Below are 19,419 nucleotides of genomic sequence, written 5' to 3' on the forward strand. Positions count from 1 at the left end.
TGTCCCAATGCAGCCGTGAGAACTCCCCGGCAGATTTAATCTGCCCTTGTGTAGGTTTTCCCCGACGGAGTGATGGCATTGTGCCACTCGCTTCTTTGGAAGCGATCTTGGGGCTTTCCTCTGCTGCCTGTTATGTTTCATCTTGCTGGACTTGGTCCGTCGTTCCAATGTGCCTGGAGGACCGGGGCTATTCACCCCACCGTCTGGGGCAGGCCCTACCACCACCTCCTCCTGTGTCCGTCACCGGCACAGGCAAACCCGGCACTGAGGACTGAAATCGGTGCATCAGTCGAAACCCTTGGAGAAATGTGCCCTGTGAGGGAGCCATCGCGATGCACAGCGTCTGCAGGGTTTCTGCGCTATGCATGTCAGTCATTGGGCATTCAGTCCTCGGGGCTCAGGCCAACACTGGTGACCACATGTCCTGGGGCTGGCCATCCCAGACGCCACTTTCCCATGGCCACATGGGTCAGGACAAGGGTAGAGAAGGTGCTCTTCCTCAGGACGATCCCACGGTGCTAAGTGCTGCAAACAAGCACGCTCCCCCAGGAAACTTCAACTGACGCCCCGAACAGCGAGGTCACAGGCCTGCCCACTGGGAACCGGCTCTGTCAGAGCACCGGCGTCTCCTGGGTCCTCGCATTAACTGTGCTGGTGACTCGCCTCCCCGTCCGGGGTGCACCGGTGTTTCCCTCGCAGGCTTTTGCAGAAACACCAGAGGAAGTGGACAGAGACGGAAGAGGCGGCTGGACGCAGGGAGCCGGCTGGGCGTGAGGGCCGGTGGCCTCTTGGTTTTCCTGTTTCTTCCTTGTCCTTCCTCCGCTCCGGAGCTCGTTCCTGGCCACACCTGCTAGAACCGTCTCTCTCGAAACACCAGCTAATCCAGCAGCCTCAGTGCTTCCCCCACGTCTGCAGGGGGCAGGGGGTTCTGCTCACAGTCCCCACCGTGGCACCTCCATGCACAGTAGGGCACCTGAGTTTACATGGTCTTTCCTGCACCTCCACTTCCAGCCGGCTTTTATTTCACTCCCAAGAGGCCCCTCAGCCAGTGGGTGGTTAGTCGCAGGGTTGACATGACTGTGACTGGGACACAGGGACCTGGATAGCTGTGCAAACATCACACTGAGTGTGTCTGTGAGGTGGTTTTCACACAACAGTACTCAAACTGGTCAACCGAGAAGAACACTCTGGCCCCCACAGTCAGTGGAGGGAGAGAACGCAATGAGTGCTCACCCTCCCTCAACTAGCTCCCAGTTGGGACTGTAGGATTTCCTGCCTTTGAACTTGAACTTCAGCCTGGGCTGCTCCTGGGTCTGGAGCCTGCGGGCCCCGTGATGGGACCGCCCATCAGCCCTCTCGCGTGTCCAGCTTGCCGATGGCAGATCTGGGGCCTGTCCACCTCCAGGAGCACAAGAGCAACCTCCTTATGGTAAACCCTCCCGCTCGGCCTCCTGCCCATCTGCTTCTCCACACGGGGCTGCCCAGGACACGGGTAGTGGCTGCCTGCAGCTCGGACGGGCCCGGCTGTGGCACTCGTTGGACGCCCGGGCCTCTGTCCTTCATGCGTGTGCCCTGTCCTGAGTCCACCACCAACTCCCAGCAATGAGCAGGTGTGGTTTGCGGCCGGAAGGTGCCCCTGCCACTGCACAGCTCCGCGGGCTTTCTCAGTGAGGTCGGCAGGGGTTACGGGTTGTTCTGCTTTAATAACTGTGCAGTGGAGGGGGGTCATGAATTGTAACAAAGCATTTTCAGTCCCTCATCCCCCTATCCATTTTACAATTTCCACCTCCACGTGGGGTAGGTTTTCATCTAATTTTATCGGGAATTTAAAATACCAAATAAATACCAAATATGACTTGTATAAATAATCCCTTTTAGGTCTACCTGGAGCTCCCCCCCCGCCCCCCGACAGTACACTGCTGCTTTGCAGAAAGCAGGAGTGACTCTCTCCGAGACACAGCCCCTCCTGCGTCCATGTGCCCTGGGGTGCGAAAGCCGACACCCTCTGTGAGACCTCAGAGGAGGGAGCTTCTCGGGAGACAGAGCGGAGACCGCCCCCCCACCCGCCACACTTTCCCTCACGCAGCAGGAAGGGACATGGCGGTCACTGGAAGCTGAAAGGACTCAACCAAAGAGAGAAAAGGCCCAGATTCTCTCTGTGATCCCAAATAAAACCCGCGGACATCCTGGCAGAAGGAGTGGGTCTCCTGGAGTCTTGAGCGGGAAGCAAACCCAATTGAGTTGTTCTGAGGAACAGGATGCGCCCCATGACGTGACTGTGAAGGGCCAGCCTTGCCCCACGTCGCTGCTGCCACTGGAGAGCAGGAGCCAACCTGCAAGGCTCCCGTGCAACCGAATTGCTGTTCCCAACACCGGCTTTGCACACACCTGCGTCTCTCCTGGTTTGAGGTCACCAGGGGGTGGAACAATTGGGAACCGCAGCCAACTTCTGCCTGGCAGGGCCCGTATCTGCCAGCTACTGTTGGAGACGACTGGGGACAGACAGGAGGGAAGCACATTCCCGAGACCCCTGATGTCCATGCGCACGGCACACAGGGAACGCCTACCGGGTTCAGCAGGACGGTGAGGAAGAGCTCGCCACCCCGGATGCTCTGGTCCAGCTCCTGAGGTCCGCCGGGGTACTCGCTGTAGAAGATGGTGTGGGTGAACAGGCCGCAGGTCTGCCGTGGGAGGACCTGAGCGCAGGACACGGGAGACAGGGCCTCGTTAACCACCGCTCCACTGCCAGGACTCGCGGCTGCCCTCCCTACTACGCGGCCCGAGGGAACCCAGGGCTCATTGTGATCAAGAGCTGATTTTGGTGGGATGACGGAGATGGTAAAGGAGCTGGCACTTCAAAGCTATAGGTGTGTGCCCTGTGCCGCTGAGTTGGCCTTGACTTTGGGCAGCCCCGTGAACCGGTGACATACCCAGGGTCCCGTCCTCACAGCTCCACACAGTCCCGGAGACTCAGCTTCTTTCATGGAGTGAGTCCATCCCTCCCGGGGGCCCCTCTCTCCCTGCTGCCACCCTCTCCCTGGCATCACTGTCTTCCCTGAGGCCCCCCCCCCCCCCCCCCCAAGGGNCCCCCCCCCCCCGCTCCCAAGGTGCCCAGTGGGACAGCTGCAGTCTGCTGCTCTGCCCCTGCGATGGTTCAGAATTAAGCTGCTCTGGGATCCACCTGGCCGTCTTCTGACATATATGTATGTGTGTGAAGCTGTTCCACTCAGCTCCACCAATTTTACCCACCAGCGGAGAGTGTTAAAGGACGGGCAAAAAATAAAAGCCTTCTTAGGGTTAACTGAACCCAAGCGTGGGGATTCTGCGAGGTTGACTCCCTGTGGCGTCAGGCACTGGTCTCCTCGCCCCTGAGCTGCAGGCAGACGGCTCTCAGGCTCCGTCCACCCTCATCATGCCCACCTCAACCTCAGTTGGCTTTTCCGGTGCTCTGAATTGAAATTTTAATCACAGAAGTAGCTACACAATCTAACGACTGCTTCTGGCATGTTCTATGGTTAATTCTGTGGTAAAGCAGAATATTCAACAGAGAGCAAATAAGTGGTTTTATTCCAAGAACTTATTTTAACTAATAAACTACTCATTATCTAAAGGAAAAATGCATCCAATTGTACAGAGTAGTTTTAATTGTGTTTATTCTTTGCTTGGTTTTCATACTGGTTTGCGTTAAATCCAAGGTAAATGAATGCACGTAACATTGGTTAAAAGGAATGTTTTTATTTCACAATGTATGGAATGGTGACAGCCCGTGGGACAGCCGGGCCCTGTCACTCGATCTGGGACGACAGGGCTAGTCCTTCCTCTACCCCTGGTCTCTGTGAAGGCCAACCCCACCGTTTGCGTTGTCAGTAGCTCCACTGAAGTCCGAGGCTTCTAGCGCCAATTTGTACTAAAACATTAATGTTTTATGGGGAATAACTATTGACCAATTTTGCCTTTTCTTTTAGATGGTGATGACATAGAATGACAGGGAGATAATTCTATGTCCCAGGCATCTGAATGATGGGCTGGAGAGATATGCAGATTTAAAGGGGGGAGAAGAGTGAGTTAACCTCGCGAAGCTCTATGCGACGGACCAGGAGACGGGCTGTTGTATCTCAGACAGAAGAAGACTATTTTTTCTTTCTAAGATTGTAAATACCCATCTAAAAGTCATTTGGCTATATCCTCATATAAAGGAAATGATGCAGTGTTCTTACACCAGATTATTATTTTTTCAATGTATATGAAAGGAAAATATACACCTTCACTTCTGCAGTGTCCCAGAAAAGGTGCCTGGAAGCCAAGGGAGCCACGGGCCCTGGAGGCTGTGCGGTAGAATCTGTGCGGCTGACTCCAGACCGTGGTGGTGACCTGTGCGGTGTTTTCTCGTCTGGAAACTTCTCAGTGAAACCACCCACCAAACAGACACAGAGAAGCTCCCCGGCAGTGTGAGGTCCTCGGGCAAACCTTCGGTCCCCAAACTGCAGTGTGTCGCCTCCCTGAAACCCATTCCCACGTTGGGCGCTGGTCTTGTTCTTGCCAGAACCACCCACTGTTTAAGAAGCCAGGGTGTGGACAGACAACGTGCTTCCATGGGACCAGTCACCGCGGCGGGGCGGCAGGATTTGGGATGCTGGTGTAAGAGGGTTGGAAGTGACGTGCCCGCGCCCCGCGCCGCGCTCACCATGATGCTGTTGTGGATGAAGCCCCTGCGGTGCCGCGCCGGCTTCAGGTGGGGGTACTCCTCCGTGCTGGTGACCTGGACGCCCCAGACCTTCCTCCAGGCCGCGTAGAGCTGCACGTGCACCGGGTAGACGCCCGAGTGGTGTGGCGACACCGCGTAGCCCGCGTGGGTGGGGATCCCGTGCTCCTGGAAGAAAGCCAGACGTCCCGCCAGGGTTAGTGGAGTGGGGGACGCTGACCTCTGTGCCACGTGGGAGACAGAAGCACGAGTCGTCTTGTCTTCCAGCAGCTCAGGCTGTGTCTGTGGCTCAGGGTGTGGGTGGCTGAGACGGATTCTGGGGTTCAAACACAGAGAGTTGGGGGGAGACAGAATGCAACGTGGCCCTTGCTGAGATAGATGTAGAAAAATATAGAAGAAAGTGCCATGAGTCCCAAATAGGAGAGATGGAAGAGCCCGGTGTGCGTGTGTGAGTGTGAGTGTGGGAGTGCATGCAAGTGTCACCACATGCACATGTTGGTATGTATGGGAGTGTAACTGTGTGTATGTGTGTGACTGCATGTGCATGTGAGTGCATGTGCGTGCGAGTGTTATTACACGTATGAGAGTGCGTGTGATGTGGAACTCGGGCGGAGAAGTGAGTGTGAACCACGAGGCGGTGAGCTCTGCGTGCTCACCTGTGGGCGGAATCGATCTATCTGAGCGGCATCGGCAGGACGCTCTCCGAACCCTTCCTGCCCATCCTCTGGGGGGAAGGCCTAGCGCCAGGATGTGGCAGGAGCGGGTGGTGCTGTGGGAAGCTGCTGCCGTGGGCGGTGTGAGGGCCGGGGGCCCTGGGCTGGGTGGGGGCGGGGCTCAAATTGGGCACAGGCTGTGCGGAGGCAGCCAGTGAGCCCGGAGGGCCAAGAAGGGAAGCACCAGGCACACCCCCCACCCCATCCCTGGGTTTGGAACTGTGCAGGTAACTTTGTTGTTACGAAGTACACACTCATGTGAGATGCTTCGGTGAAAAAGTCAACTCTGAGGGCAACAGGTATAAATTCAAAACATGAATATGAAAAAAATGCCAACTGGTTTTACATTGCAAGGCCCGGGCTTTAGACCTGCAGTTTTCTAATTTCTGTGTCTTTATATCTCTCCCTTTAAATGCTTCTCGGCTTTATGAAGACTTTTTGTGGGACTGAATCTCTCCCATTGAGGTTCTAAATGACAACGCACAGTAGTACCTGGGAGCTGACTGAATCCATAAAGAGAACAGTGTTGACTCGAAAATTCATTTGCAGTTTCTATCACACGGCCGCGTCTGGCATTACCCCTGAGCGGTGGCTCCCACAGCTGCAGCGCCCAAGGCCCAGGCACATGCACATTCGGGGTGGCCCAGGCCCCCCTCACACCTCCACCATCCCCCGTTCAGGGACTGACCCTCACTGCCCAGCCTCACTGCTTTTTAACATCTGTCCCAAGAAGTGACTGTAGAGAGTCTGGGTAACGAGAGCAACACTGTGAAATGAGCTTAGGGCTCCTGCTGGATGCAGGGGACAGTTCAGTCCCTCAGGTCCTGGCACGAGCCAGAGTCACCCTTCTCCCAGGAGCTGTGACTGCAGGACAAGGCGAGGCCAGAAGGCCCAGTAACAAAGCCACCCGGAAGCCACCGGAGGGAGCGGCCATGCCTGTCCTCAACACCTCAACGAGGCCAGGACTCCCCAGAGGTGTCACAGAGCTCCTGAGTGTCGTTGGGGAGCCAGCACACAGGGCTCTGGGGTGAGACAGACGGACTCCCTCACGGGAGCCCTGTGGTGTGGGGGTGCCGAGCCCGCCGTCTGGGGGCTGGGATAGGCATTGGCTGCTCGGAGACCCCCGATTTATAGGAAAGGGAGAAACAGTGTGTTCGGTTCTCAGGGCTCTTTCAGGTGACCCTCACGGAGGTTTTGTCGTAGCACGGCCCCGATGGGAAAACGGCCGTGTGTGAACCCTGAGTCTTCACTAATCGCCTTGTTAACCCATCTCCACCCTCAGTGCCTGGGGCGTTTATGCGCAGCACGCACGAGTGGTCGGTTTTCTCTGTCTTCTACTTGCCCTGTTCATGGAATAAAGCCCTGGTATAGGTCGGAGCGGTGGGGGTGTGGGCGTGTGCACGTGTGTGCGGTCCAAGAGGGTGGGGGGGTCCTTTGTGACGCTGGCTCATGTGCCCTTTACTTCAGGGCACGCCCCAAACGTTGGAGAGACGCCCGCGATCACACAGAGGACGGTTCGATTCCCTGATTTAAACGCAACCCTCGGCAGCCACAGAGTTGCACAAACGATTACGTTCCCTAGGCAGCGAGATCGTTTCTAATATTAATTTTGAGTCCAGCTGAGATTTCCCTTAAGAGTCGTTTTCCCCTTAATGTCAGCCAAGCATATTTACAGAAAAGTGTCTTAAGTCCTCAGGGCAGGCATGAGTTCCCCCTCTGGTTGGCAGTCCTGTCCCCCAAATACTGGCTGCCATGACATTTTGTCCTTTGGGGACACCTGGGCCTCTCTAAGACTTAAAATAATTCATAACTGTGACTGTTTCTAATTTTGTGGAGCCTCCACTACCATGTGAAATAGATTCAATTTCATCAAACAAAATGTAATTTTAGGTTAATAAATTGTGCCTACCTGTTAAAACAACAAATTATGCTCACATAAGTCACTGCCTACAAAGATGATCCAACTACTAACGTTTTCTGTGGACATGCTGACATGTTTCAAACAAAAATCATCCCAAAACACTGTATTCCCACCTTGGTATCAGCGTGTCAAAGGCATCACGTTTGGGAACCAAAGTATCATGATCTCGTCCGGAACAACTTCACCTCGAGCACAATCCCACCTCCTACATTATTAACCAGCGCTGACCGTGTGTGGGGACAATTTCTCACATTTTCAAACCGCCTGAGTCACCACAGGCAGGGCTGCAGGGAGCCGGAGTGTCAGCCCTGAGGAGGGGACCGTGGAACGAAGCAATGACACCCAGGATGGCCAAGTAGGAGAGACACTCAAGCTGAAAGAATCTTTCAAATTGAAAAATGCAAAAGAGAAAAGAAGAGAAAAAGAAAAATGCGGTCACTGGCACATTTGATTGGTTGTCCAATTTGGAAGTGTATGTTCAGTGTAGCAGGGGTTAAATTTAAAAAATCTTTAAAATCTTGGCTCTGGACTATTTCACAGTCATTTAATAATTAAAAACAAGTTTGGTCATTGAAGCCATGAAATTAAAATCCGCCCGTGAAAGCTCATTATGCTGTTATCGATCACTTCGAGGACCTACTCACAGAACTGCTACCTAATAATTGGTTGATAAATAGGCATAGAGTCTCGCTATTGACACCCCTTGAGGAGTGGTGGGCCGTTCTGTTCAGGGTATTCCATGTAAACACGCCTTTTGTGGGCTACAGACTTCGGGCAATGGGGCAGTGCAGACGCAGGCGAAACTCAAAGCGGTTTGAGGAAAACTGCAGGGGGAAAGCGCGGGGTCGAGCTGTGCGCCGGAAAAACAAACACGCAGACGGAAACGGAGCATCAGAAGGGGCCTGTTTGTCTTGAGTGACGGTGAGTCTGGGGGACAGGGGTGGGTCCCAACACCCGAGGGCCAGGAGTGAGCCCCGGGGTCCCCTGATCTGGTTTTATGATGAATCCTGGCCAAGTGCTTCAGCTGCACGAGAAACAGAAGCAAAGGCCACGGGCAGAGGGTGGGTCCGTGTGTCCTCCTTCCCTGGAGGTCCCATATGTGGTGTGGGCTTTCCTCTAATCGGCCAGAACTGTGTCAAGGGCCTCAACCTAGAATGAGAGCTGAGAAATCAGCCCTTTGGCTAGACCTTCGACCCCACGAGAAAACTCTGGACTCATTCCGAAGGAAACATGTGCAAATGGGCGCAGTCTCCCCTTCTCCTTGTGGGGCACGTTCTAAGACCCCCAGTGGATGCCTGGCCCCGTGGATAGCACCAAGCCCTTCATCTACAATCAGCGACCACATTCAGGGTTGAATTGATAATGAACAGAGGCCTGCGAGGCAAATGTGGTATCTTGTACCTGTTCCAACGTGCATATCAAATATGCAAAAAGTCATTTGTTAGTTTGGTCATTGTCATCATCCTGTTATTTTGAAGGGAATGCTCATATACTTCTTGAAAAAATATGGTGAAAATTATGGCAGCCATGATGGGGGGGTGGTGATGGTGATAATGAGGATGATAATGATGGTGACGATGGTGACGATAGCAATGGTGATGATGATGATGGTGATGGTGTTGACGATGGTGGTGGTGGTGGTGGTGGTGATGGTGGAGATGGTGTTGATGGTGGTGATGGTGGTGGTGACAAGTGCTTTCTGAAATATCACATGCCAGCATTTTGCCCAGCGTCACAGACACACAGATACAGTTGCACATCCCATCTACTCCTCACAAAAATAGACGTGGTGGGAGTTCCTATCACCCCCATTTTACGTATGTGAAAATTAAAGCTCAGCAACTTTAAGTCATTGACTAAGGCTGCCCATGTAGTAACTGGCAACGATGAAATCTGAGCCCAGACAGAGCTGAAGCCAAACACAGGCGCTGAGCACTGGGCCGCGGGCCGCTGGGGGCCGACTCAAGTCACAGAGCACTCACAGGCCAAATTGCTCAGGCCTTGTGTTATTCAGAGGAGCCTGGCTTTTTCTTTTGGATTTTGAGCACAGGTCATTGTTCTGTGTTCTATAGAGAAAACAACTGGGAGGAGGAGAAGGGGGGAGAAGGTACAGAGAATAAGTAGCATAGATGGTAGGTAGAAAATAGACAGCGGGGAGGGCAGGAATACTGTGGGAAGTACAGAATCTAAAGAACTTGTGACACATGGACATGAATGAAAGGGGGGGAATGGTGAGGGGGAGGGGTGTGCAGGGTGGAGGGGAGTGAGGGGGTAATGGGACAACTGTAATGGCATAATCAACGAAATATATTTTTTTAAAAGGTGGAAAAAAGAAAACAATATTTAGAGGAAATGTTTATTTGCCTTAAAGCAAGTCAATTAAATGCAACGGCTCTGAGCCATTTTTCGCTCATCTTGGGGAACCTCTGCTGGGACGGGCTGGTAGCTCCCAAGAAGGACCGGAGCTCCTCTGGCTAATCTGACAAGGTAACTTCAGGGCCCAGAAGCTATACGGCGGCAGAAAGGACGTCTTTCAAGGCTTCACACTTCACCAGAAATAACGGCCTCGGGCCCCCAGAGCGGACAGGCGCAAGCCTCAGCAGACTCACAGTCATGCGATTTAAGTGGTACCAACAGTTCATTTCCTTCAATTACGGCTGCCTAACATTAAAGTGCATTTTGCAGGTGGTATTTAGTCCTCTGAGGTTAGACATGGTCAGCAATAAAACAGCTACTCAGTGGAAGGAAGCTGCTCCAGATAAAATGGAAGTATGGGGTGGGGGTGTGTTTGGCCTCTGCCAGGAAAACCAAATAGAGGAATCCAGGCCGAGGGGCTTTCCCGTGCGAGGGGCACCTTCCGCTTGCCTACCGGGACAGGGCCGCAACGTCCAGGCCTCACCATGATGCAATGCGAGGCAAGAAAAGTCATTTCTCTCCAAACTCATCGCTAGGCAGTACGACTATTAATAGCTACTGGAATACCCCTTCTAATTTGCAGACAGAAAGGTCACCCTGCTCTTTAGGCTGCTGGTCTGGTGAGAGCAGGAGCTGAGAGCCGGGGAGACGGCTCGCGTGAGCCGGTTGGGGAGGGTGGTGAACAATTCCTCGTCCTGCCAGAGGCCCCGTGCGCTGTCAGTGAGAAATCGAAGTATTTTCACTTGTCACACGAAACACTGATCACGACCCGGTTACACACTCCAATTCCCCGTGTTGCTCTTTTAGGTTTTCTACCACATCCACTCTCACACAGACAGGTCTGTGCTCCTTGGGTTACTCATCTTGGCCACGCTTGCCTGTGCCAGCTGCAATCTGGGTAACAAAGGGCATTGCGGAAAAACGGCCCCAAGGAGGTGGCAGTGACCTTGGGGACACATGCCAGCTGTCCCAGAGACCTTGGGCTCTTGCCAAGGGTGAGGCAAGCTACCATCTAGGAGCACCCAGCTGGGCCGCCCGACACCGGGCACGGGTTCTCTCTGTGACCACGCACAAGTCGCCTACCCAGGAGCTGAGGGCTGTCACTGTCACTGGAAACGAGCCTGAGAAGCTCACTCTAGCAGATGCCCAGGCTCAGGGCCTCGCAGAGCACAGGACTTCGGGAACCCAAGGGCCTCAGCGGCCCTCTAGTCTGACGGCTTTGTCTGCGCGAAGCGGGAGTTGCCTGCCAGGTTCAGACAGCACTGCAGTGGCCGCATGAGAACACCAATGGTCCTCAAGCCACAGGCTGGAAAACGAGAAAAAGCAAACAGCAGAACTTGGCAACTCTAGGGTCACAGTTTAGGAGCAAAGGGCCGTGCCTTGTCAGCAGACCCGGGGACCCAGCAAGGGTCCACGTCCAGCAGCCCTGCCACCTACACTAACACTGGAAGCCTCTGGTCCTGGTGCAAACGTGACACGATGCTTCATGCGCCTTTTTTCATGTGAAAGCAGTGTGCTCTGTGTCTGAGAAAGCTGTTCTCTGAAAGGGGGAAGCACTAGGTCACCCAAACCCTGAAACTTTTCGGGGACGGACAGAAGTCAGAGATCGAGTCTCTGGGTGCAGAGCCCTGATCACCTGAATGAAACCCAAGGGCCTGGACGGGGGTGCAAAGGGCGGGGACAGAAGTCCCTGTCACAGGGGAGGACGGCGGAGACGGGTGGCCTGCGTCTGTGAACAGCACGGTCAAGCAGAAAGAGAAAGAGAAATACGAGAGAAACGCTGGATGCTCAACTCCAAGGGCAGAGGGGGTCGACAGACAAGAGACCTGTCCTGACCCCGTGGACACTCGGACACACTGTTCTGAGAGCCATCTGCAAGCCCAGGTCCAGAGAGCAGTCACGTGAGAGCTCAGGGCACGAGCGTCGAGTTTGCTGCTGTCACCCCCACCTGCCGCGGTGCCTCCTCCTCCCCGACGCCGTCCTGCTCCTCACAGGCTCCTAGCCGCAGAACAAAACAGGGACGTGCCCTTTTCCACACACCCGCAGAAATTCCATCGCTCTGCCTTCCAAGGAAACACCATTGACTCTCGATTTCGTCATTTAATGCTTTTTCCAAATCTAAAAGCCCTTTTTGCAGACCTGCTTTGGGATGTGAAATACTGAAAGAAAAAATACTCACAACAGATCGAACAAATTACCCACAAAACCACAGCGGGTTTCGATCCGAAAGCCCAGCCTGGACACGGTGGCTCTCAGAGGCGACCTCGAGCAGCTGCAGCTGCGTTTCCACCGCAGGGCGTAACCCTGACCCCAGGTGGCCACTCGGGCGCAGAGTCGGGTTAAGGGCTTACGTGGATCATGGATTGAAGTCGATAAAAACGCAGCAAAACCGAAGTGATCCCACCCAAAGGACGCGAGAGCGGGGGGACCTCCTCTGTGGAAGAAGAGAGAAAGGCTGCACGTCCTCCCCATGGGCCCCTCCTTGGGGGGTCCCAGAAAGGACACGAGATGAGGTCACTGAGCTGCCCGTTGGCCTGCACTGCTGTGTTTCTCAGGGGCCCATCCCACTGCAGCGTGGGATGTGGGGGGGCGGCAAGTGCTCCTCCAAGTTCAGGAACCCACCCCTGGGTCGGGCCGGCTCAGCAGTGATTTGTAGGACGAGGGGACCCTTGGGGTCTAAACCAGAGTCACCGAACCAGGTGAAGGAGCAGCACACAAGAGTGGTGACAGAGGGGACAGGAGCCGTCACCAAGGATGCAGGCCCGTGGGGGACCTTCAAGTTCTGGTCACGGAAAAACCAGACAGGCTGACAGCACAGGTGGCAGGGGGCCTGGTGGCTCAGCCTTGGGGAGTTTGGGGACTCTGAGTCAAATGTGACAACGTTTTAGTTACGTGCCAATAGGTCCTGTGTGGCTGCTTCAACGAGAATGGCCCAGGAGGGCCGGCCATGACCTGGGGCCAGCGGGCCATTGGCCCAAACTGCTCACACGTGGGTGACTCGGGACAGTGCTGTGAGGAGCGAGGCGGGCCCTCTCCCAGCGAGACGGCCGTAGTGTGGAAATTGTCCCGTAAAATACCTGAAGTCTTTAGAAAGAAATCTCTACAGTAAATGAAGAACTATTTATTCAGGAGAACGTACTAAGATTGGGAAGAACCACGGAAATGTGTGCATTTGAGCCAAGACCCACTCCCCGCCTGACCTGCCTCAGCTTTGACACAATTTTCCCCATTTGGGGGCACCCAGAACTCAGGGGCCCCTCTCTGCCCGGCTCCCTGGGGAGCCAGGAGCCAGTCTCTCTCGCCCTTAGGCTCTGGGTACCAGCGCTCCGTCCTAGAAGGAGCAGCGAAGCCCTTGTCCTCTGGGGGCCCGTCCCAGAGCAGCAGTTGTGCCCACACTCAGGGGCCAGGAAGACCGGTCCCTGCCTTGCCTGGGTTCCAGCTCAAGTGCAGCGTGGTAGTTCTTAGCCTGGAGAGGCACGTCAGTCTCAGTATCGCACCAAGAGGAGAGGCCCTGTGTCTCAGGTCTCTTTGGGGCAGGTCACAAAGAGACAGAGCCGTGTGGGCTGTAAACACAGGGCAGTGGCTGCAGGACTCAGGGAAGGTACAGGCACAGCCACTGCCTTTCACAATGCCATGGACTTCGCCTGCGCTCCGCCGACCTACCATGCAGGCTCACGGGGCGCGAAAGGTTTCCAGAGTCGCTCCTTGGTGCACTTGGGTGTTTATGAGAACAATTCAAATGTCAGCATTCTTCATCTCAGGAGGGTTGTGTCTGATTACGAAGAGTTACACAGAGTTTAGAAATATACGTAGCATTTTTAAAGCAGGATTTAGAAGCTATGCCTTTATTTCAAATCCTTTGCTTTTGAGTCATGAGTAAGATTTCTGACCACTTGATAAAGTGTCAAGAAAAATTTACATTATTACTGAAAAGTTAGCTCTGTAGATAAAACGTGACCTTTTTTCCTTGGGGATATTTTTGGTCTCAGATGAATAGGGGACAGAAAGGGTGCAGTCATTTGAAGATTTTAATGGGTCTGCAGGTGAACCCTAATATAACCAAACCCCATTTCTTAACTTGTTCTGCACAGACCTACTGCAGAATGCACGCAGATCAGTCAGGTTTGGGCAGCAGGCGAGGGTAAGCCAGGGAGGGTCCTGGTAGCTCTGTCGCGTGTGTTCACATGGCAGCATTTCTTGCCCTCTGTCTGCCGTTCCCTGTGAGACATGGCTCCCCTTAAGTGACACATTCACACAATCAATGGCAGCAAAAGTGTATGATTTAGTAAAAGGAAGAAAATAAAAAGGTTCAGGGTGGGACGAGAGCAGGTTGTTTCCATGGGAAATAAGACAATAAATACGAGAATAAATCCTGTGTTTTGTGTGCTCTGAACTGTGAATCTGCGTTTCCTCCACCCCATGGCCACACAAGCACGGTGTCTTGAAATGACACATTCTTGGCTGTCCCTGCTTGTCATTAGACTAACACCTCTACACGCACACACACGTGTGCATGCACTCAGTGCATGTGTTCATGGATGAAGCGTGAACACACACACACACACTGCATGCAGACATGCTATGGGCCAGACACGACACATACACATGACACCCACACGTGCCCGCCTAGCGTCACGTGCATATGCACAGCTGCACTAAGAATGATGACACTTTGCGGCACAAAAGCTCTTCTGACATAAAAGAACAGCCTTGCCACATGCTTCTCTCACGCTGTTTAGACACATTACAACAGAAAACAAACTCTGCCCTGAGGGAATCTAGAAAAATTCTACAAGTAAAACCATCTCGGTCAACTGTTCACTCACTTTTGAAATATCAGTATGAAGCTTCTATGTCACTGGAACCCTTTCTGTAAATGCTGTGAGAACCACGGCGCCTTTCACGGATAAACCCTCTGCCAGCCAAGGTTGTACCAAGGTCAGTTAGCGAGGAGGTCAGGATGAGACGAAAAAGAGATCTAAGCATATGGATTTCTCAGCACGAACCGCTCCTTCAGTCTGAAAACCGCCACCCGTAGCTGCTCCGACTGAGCCCGGTGACTGTCCGGACGCTCTTCCCTGTCTGGGGACTGTGCTGTCGCGGGTGACGGACCGGCAGGCCCTGAGCCGATCGGGGGTTATCTGGTTCAGGGCTCAGGGCTAGCGTGGGAGCCGACGTACATTAACTGCCTAAAAACGTTGTAGTTCAGAGGATGTGAAAGGGAATCCTCCCCTTTTGGGGGCGTGAGGACAGTAAACGAGCTGCCAGCTGTAGGGCTCCCCCGGTCCCCCAGTGTCTCCCGCCGGCTCCCCACCCCCTCGCCCACGCAGACGGGGCACCACCTGGGTCCTGAGAAATGGTGATTTCATAAGAAAGATGCGGGTTTCCTGCCCTTGGATCACACACGCATGTCACCCCATGTAGACAGTCAAAGGCAAGGCTCTGAATGTCACAACTGCAGGACAATGTTGTTTCAGTGTGTGTGTGTTTAATGGGCTTCATCTTAGTTGCAATATTTTGTCTATGCAACTTATAATCAGATTTTTTAAACAACATAGATTTATAGGTTTCCATCTAGCTCCTGGCCACATTGACTTAATGAGTGTAATTGTTCTGAATGGACCTGAAATAGCCTTCAGGCCTCCATTACAAAGCAATTACCTGGAGTCTCCCCCAGTGCTGGGCAGAGCTTTCGGAAAGAAGTTACCCAAAAGGGGGGGGTGGGGGCGGGGGGGGGGGTGGAATCAACCGTCATGAAGGACCCACCTGCCCCCAAAGCTTTAGTGTGGGAGTGAGGTGGGGAGGTTTTGGCCCATGAGAAAGTTCATTTTCAAAGTAGCTGCACTGAGAGAATTCAGCAACTTACTCAAGGCAAGTTTATTTTTGGAAAAGGGAGTATTCACTTCATTTCACAATGTTCTGAAGCAGCACAAAGTTGGTTTAGACATTCCCTGAGAGTAAGTAGAGATGAATATTCCTATAAACTCACATTTTCAGAAATATTGGGCTTTTTAAAGCAAGACATAACTGCATACACATCGGGATTTAGATAGACCATATTTGGTTAAGTAACCAATGATGATGAATTAAGCCATTATGATGGAGGGAGTAGGTTACTGGGAGCTCAGCAGTGGGCACTATTCCAAGCAAAGCATTCGTATCCTCAACACAATCTTAGCAGGTAATCACTACTACTCTTGTTTTATAGATGGGGAAACCGAGGCACGGAGAGGCTGAGTCATATACTTGTTTGAGACGGAACAGCCGTAGGTGGAAGTCAGGATTCGAACTTGGGCGTTCACAATTGGAAATGCCGGTTCATGATCACACTGGGGTGAGGAGCCCCGCGCAAATGTGACACAGGCCGGGAGCTCGGAGACCGAGTGGGTGCGGTGCACCATTCACGTCCTCACGGGCAACTTCACAATCCAGGCCTCAGGTGGCTGTGGCTCTGTGCCTGCAAACATGCTTCACGACACACTGACGCCCGACAGCACCCCCGCCCCGCGGGGCGCAAAGACGGCTCCAAAAATGGCTCCTGTGAGTGAGGACGCCGCCCCACAGCTGCGGCTTTGCTGGCTGGGCCCTGACCGCCTGCCCCCGGGGTGCAAACCTGCGGACGTGCGTCCAAGCGTCTTTCTGGGACAGTTTTTCTTTCCGCAGACTGCTGAGGGGGTGCTCAGTTCTGGAGCAGCGGAGGGAGGTTCCCAGGGTGTGGCCCGGACACCCAGAGGGTGACGAGTTTAGCCTCTGGGGCCAGGTGGTCTCTGGAGCGACCCAGCTCCGCTGCTGCAGAAGCCGCCACAGATGGTGGGGAACAACGAGGCAGCAACGCAGTAACACGCATCTTTGAACGTCCAAATCCGAATTGCATACACCCGTGATCATTTCTCAATCACTTAAAAAGGAAAATAAACACACAGAATAGAGCCTTCTCAGCTCGAGCCCGACACATGTGCACAGCAGGCCGACGTGGCCCCTGGGACGTGGATCGCACCCCTGGTCTGGAGCAGGGGTTGCCGCCCTCGCAGCACGCACAGGTGAAGGTAACACAAAGGGAACCCCTTTAAAACGGAGCTGGAGTGCCGTCCCAGAAGGACTGCCCGGCAGCCCTACGCCTCAAACCTCTGCGGTTAAAGCAGGGAATAACTTTGCATGGGGTGGAAGCAGCCTTGCGTCCAAAAGAACTTTGCAAAGAATAAGAAAGCAGATCTTGTGACTGCGCGACTGATCACTGTGGACCCTGAGAAGGCAGGCACCTCCTAAGAAGGGCTAACTGGGCCCCAGTGAAAGAACAGAGCCCCGCAGCGGTCTCTGCCCTGGGGCCGGCTGCACGCGGCACAACGCGAGCAACCAGCAGCGTTCCCACCCTTGGAGCAGCCCTTACCGAGGAGCTCCCGGAATCCGTTTCAGCCAAGGGGACTGAGGCTTTCCCCGTCCAACTGAAGCTGTGCAGCCACAAGCCTTATCTACATCTTCATTGGCCAATCACAGTACACCTATTCTGACCAATCAGGACAGTGCCTTTGGGACCACTCAAACTGGGAGGATTTAGAGTCCTCATTTGCATTAGGGTGGACCAATCAGGGACCAGGGGTGGGGGCCTCAGTCCATATAAGCCAGCTCCCCTGGGGCTCTGGGAGCATTTTCACCCCGCCGGAAACTGGAAGTTGTGTATCCCTGGCTGAGGAGAAGCACTGATCCTTTCTGGACAGAGTGGAGCCGATCAGCTTGGCCAGAGCCCAGCACAGTGGGGCAGAGCCATGCAGCGCAGAGCGCACTGGTGAGTGCAGCAGGGCGGAGCTGTCCACTTGGGGCGGGGCCTGGCCCCCGCTGCCTCATAGCCTGCTGGATCAGAAGTGAACTGGGGGACACTGAACAGCTGCTGCCTCCACTGCACCCCAAGTGGGGCTTCCTGTTGGTGTTGAATTGGTCTCTTCGGCCACTGGTTGACAGTACCAAACTGAAAGTGACGGCCAAAAATTGAGTGTTGGATGTAGAGTCCAGGCCACTTTGTTAGCTTACCTGTACTGGTGTAATTTCTCTTCCCCTCCTGGGTAGACAGACGCACTTGGCCTTGGTCTCCTAATTAGAATACTACCCAGACTTCTGCCTGAATCAGAGCTTCCCGAATAACTATTCTCAGACCTCAGATGCTTGCTGCCTCTCATTTAGGCCCTTTCTTTTTAGGTTCACACACTTCATTGACACTTGTTGGGAATCCAAGCTCTTGGGCTCTGACAACGAACGACCTGAGTCAGACTCCAGCGTGTCTCAGTCTGCTGGGTGGAAGGGAATGAGCCAAGCGCCGGGACCCTTGGTCCGGATCCATGGCCCTTCGCCTACCCAGTCATCATGTGACAGGCTTTTGGAAGGCTGATTATAATGCACCGAGGATCCAATGGAGAAAGTGCCATTGTTCTTCAAAGATGCGAGAATAATCCTTCCATAGTGGTGGGGGAGGGGGGCTTTCTGACAACGGTCTACTTTTTAAAATACATTTGGTGTCACATCATGGCCCAGTACACGCACAGGCCTGAAACAAGAGAACACGTGTGCCTTTTGCACACGAGAGGCCTCGGCAGTGTTTCCTTCTACTGGATTCAACCCAGTTTTGCTGCCCACCAGTATGGTGCCTCCTGGTTGAACAGGCCCCTCAGCGCCCTCACCTGTGCGAACTCCTTGTTGAGCGTCATCTGCTCCACCAGGGAGGACTCGTTCTGGAAGAGGTGGGGCTGCATGTGGCTCCACATGTGCGGGAACCACCAGAACTGGTCCACCGACCGGAGCAGCAGGTCGTCGCCCTCGTCCTCCTCCGCGGTTCCTGGAAAACAGGAGGTCACGGCAGCTTCAGTGGAAACTCCCTATGAGCTTAAAGGCTACGTTTGTTTGTCAGGTTTCTGTCCTTCTGACCACCGACCCATCGATCCAATTTTGTGTTGTTCTAATGAAAGAATGACCCTCATTTAAGTTGCACAGAGGCCACGGGGATGAGAGCAAGAGGAACTGGGGGTAGGTCAGGCGCCCCGGAGAATCGGGGAGCGGCTGGTTCGGGGCTCGGGAGAGCAGGTCGGATCACTGCCCCCAAGTGCATTTGCTGCCTGAGGTGGGAGCAAACAGCGAACTTTGTGTTAGACTGTTTTTGTTTTAAACTCATCAAATAATAATTTGCTCCCTTAGTGCTGTAAGTCTAAAACTGAGCTTCACATTTAATGGATGGGGTTGGTGGGTCATGTTTTTGATTACAAAAGTAATATATGCTCTTGAAGAAACGTGGAGAGCACAGACGAGTGATGTGAAAAGCTCGAAAACAAAAGCAAAGCAAAACAGCAAAACAAAGCAAAACCAACTGACTTGCAGAACAAACCGGTGGAAACATTTTGGTATCTTTAAAATCTTTTTTCTACTTATTTTTTTAAAAGTTAATCTCACCCTGCAGAAACACTTTTGTGTCTTTACGTTTTCAACTTAGTATGAGCATCAGCACGTCCCATTGATAAAATAGTTCATAAGATGTGAACAAGGAATCTCTCAGCACATCAGAAACACGATTTGGGAATTTAACGTTAACTTCTCATTCTCTGTGAGGAAAATTTGTTAACAGTGTCCCATGCAGAGAAAAAAACCAGCTGTCACAGCAAAGTGAAGACAGTAACAATGCTAAGGAA

At 53.4% G+C, this 19,419-nt stretch overlaps 1 protein-coding gene across 1 annotated transcript in view; it reads right to left on the bottom strand.

Annotated features, from left to right (window-relative positions):
- Positions 1–19,419, bottom strand: part of LOC118980021 (bifunctional heparan sulfate N-deacetylase/N-sulfotransferase 4) — a 49,341-nt gene that overhangs the window by 24,138 nt on the left and 5,784 nt on the right. Inside the window, exons 2-4 of the mRNA XM_037036325.1 lie at positions 18,421–18,575; positions 4,685–4,870; positions 2,568–2,696 (exon numbers count right to left, since the gene is read on the bottom strand). Of these exons, the coding sequence (XP_036892220.1) occupies positions 2,568–2,696; positions 4,685–4,870; positions 18,421–18,504 (399 nt within the window). The 5' untranslated portion in view covers positions 18,505–18,575. The remainder of the gene's footprint in view (positions 1–2,567; positions 2,697–4,684; positions 4,871–18,420; positions 18,576–19,419) is intronic.

The sequence above is a fragment of the Sturnira hondurensis genome, unplaced genomic scaffold (assembly GCF_014824575.4).
Source record: "Sturnira hondurensis isolate 20B ecotype Veracruz unplaced genomic scaffold, ASM1482457v3 Scaffold0022766, whole genome shotgun sequence".
NCBI classification, from domain to species: domain Eukaryota; kingdom Metazoa; phylum Chordata; class Mammalia; order Chiroptera; family Phyllostomidae; genus Sturnira; species Sturnira hondurensis.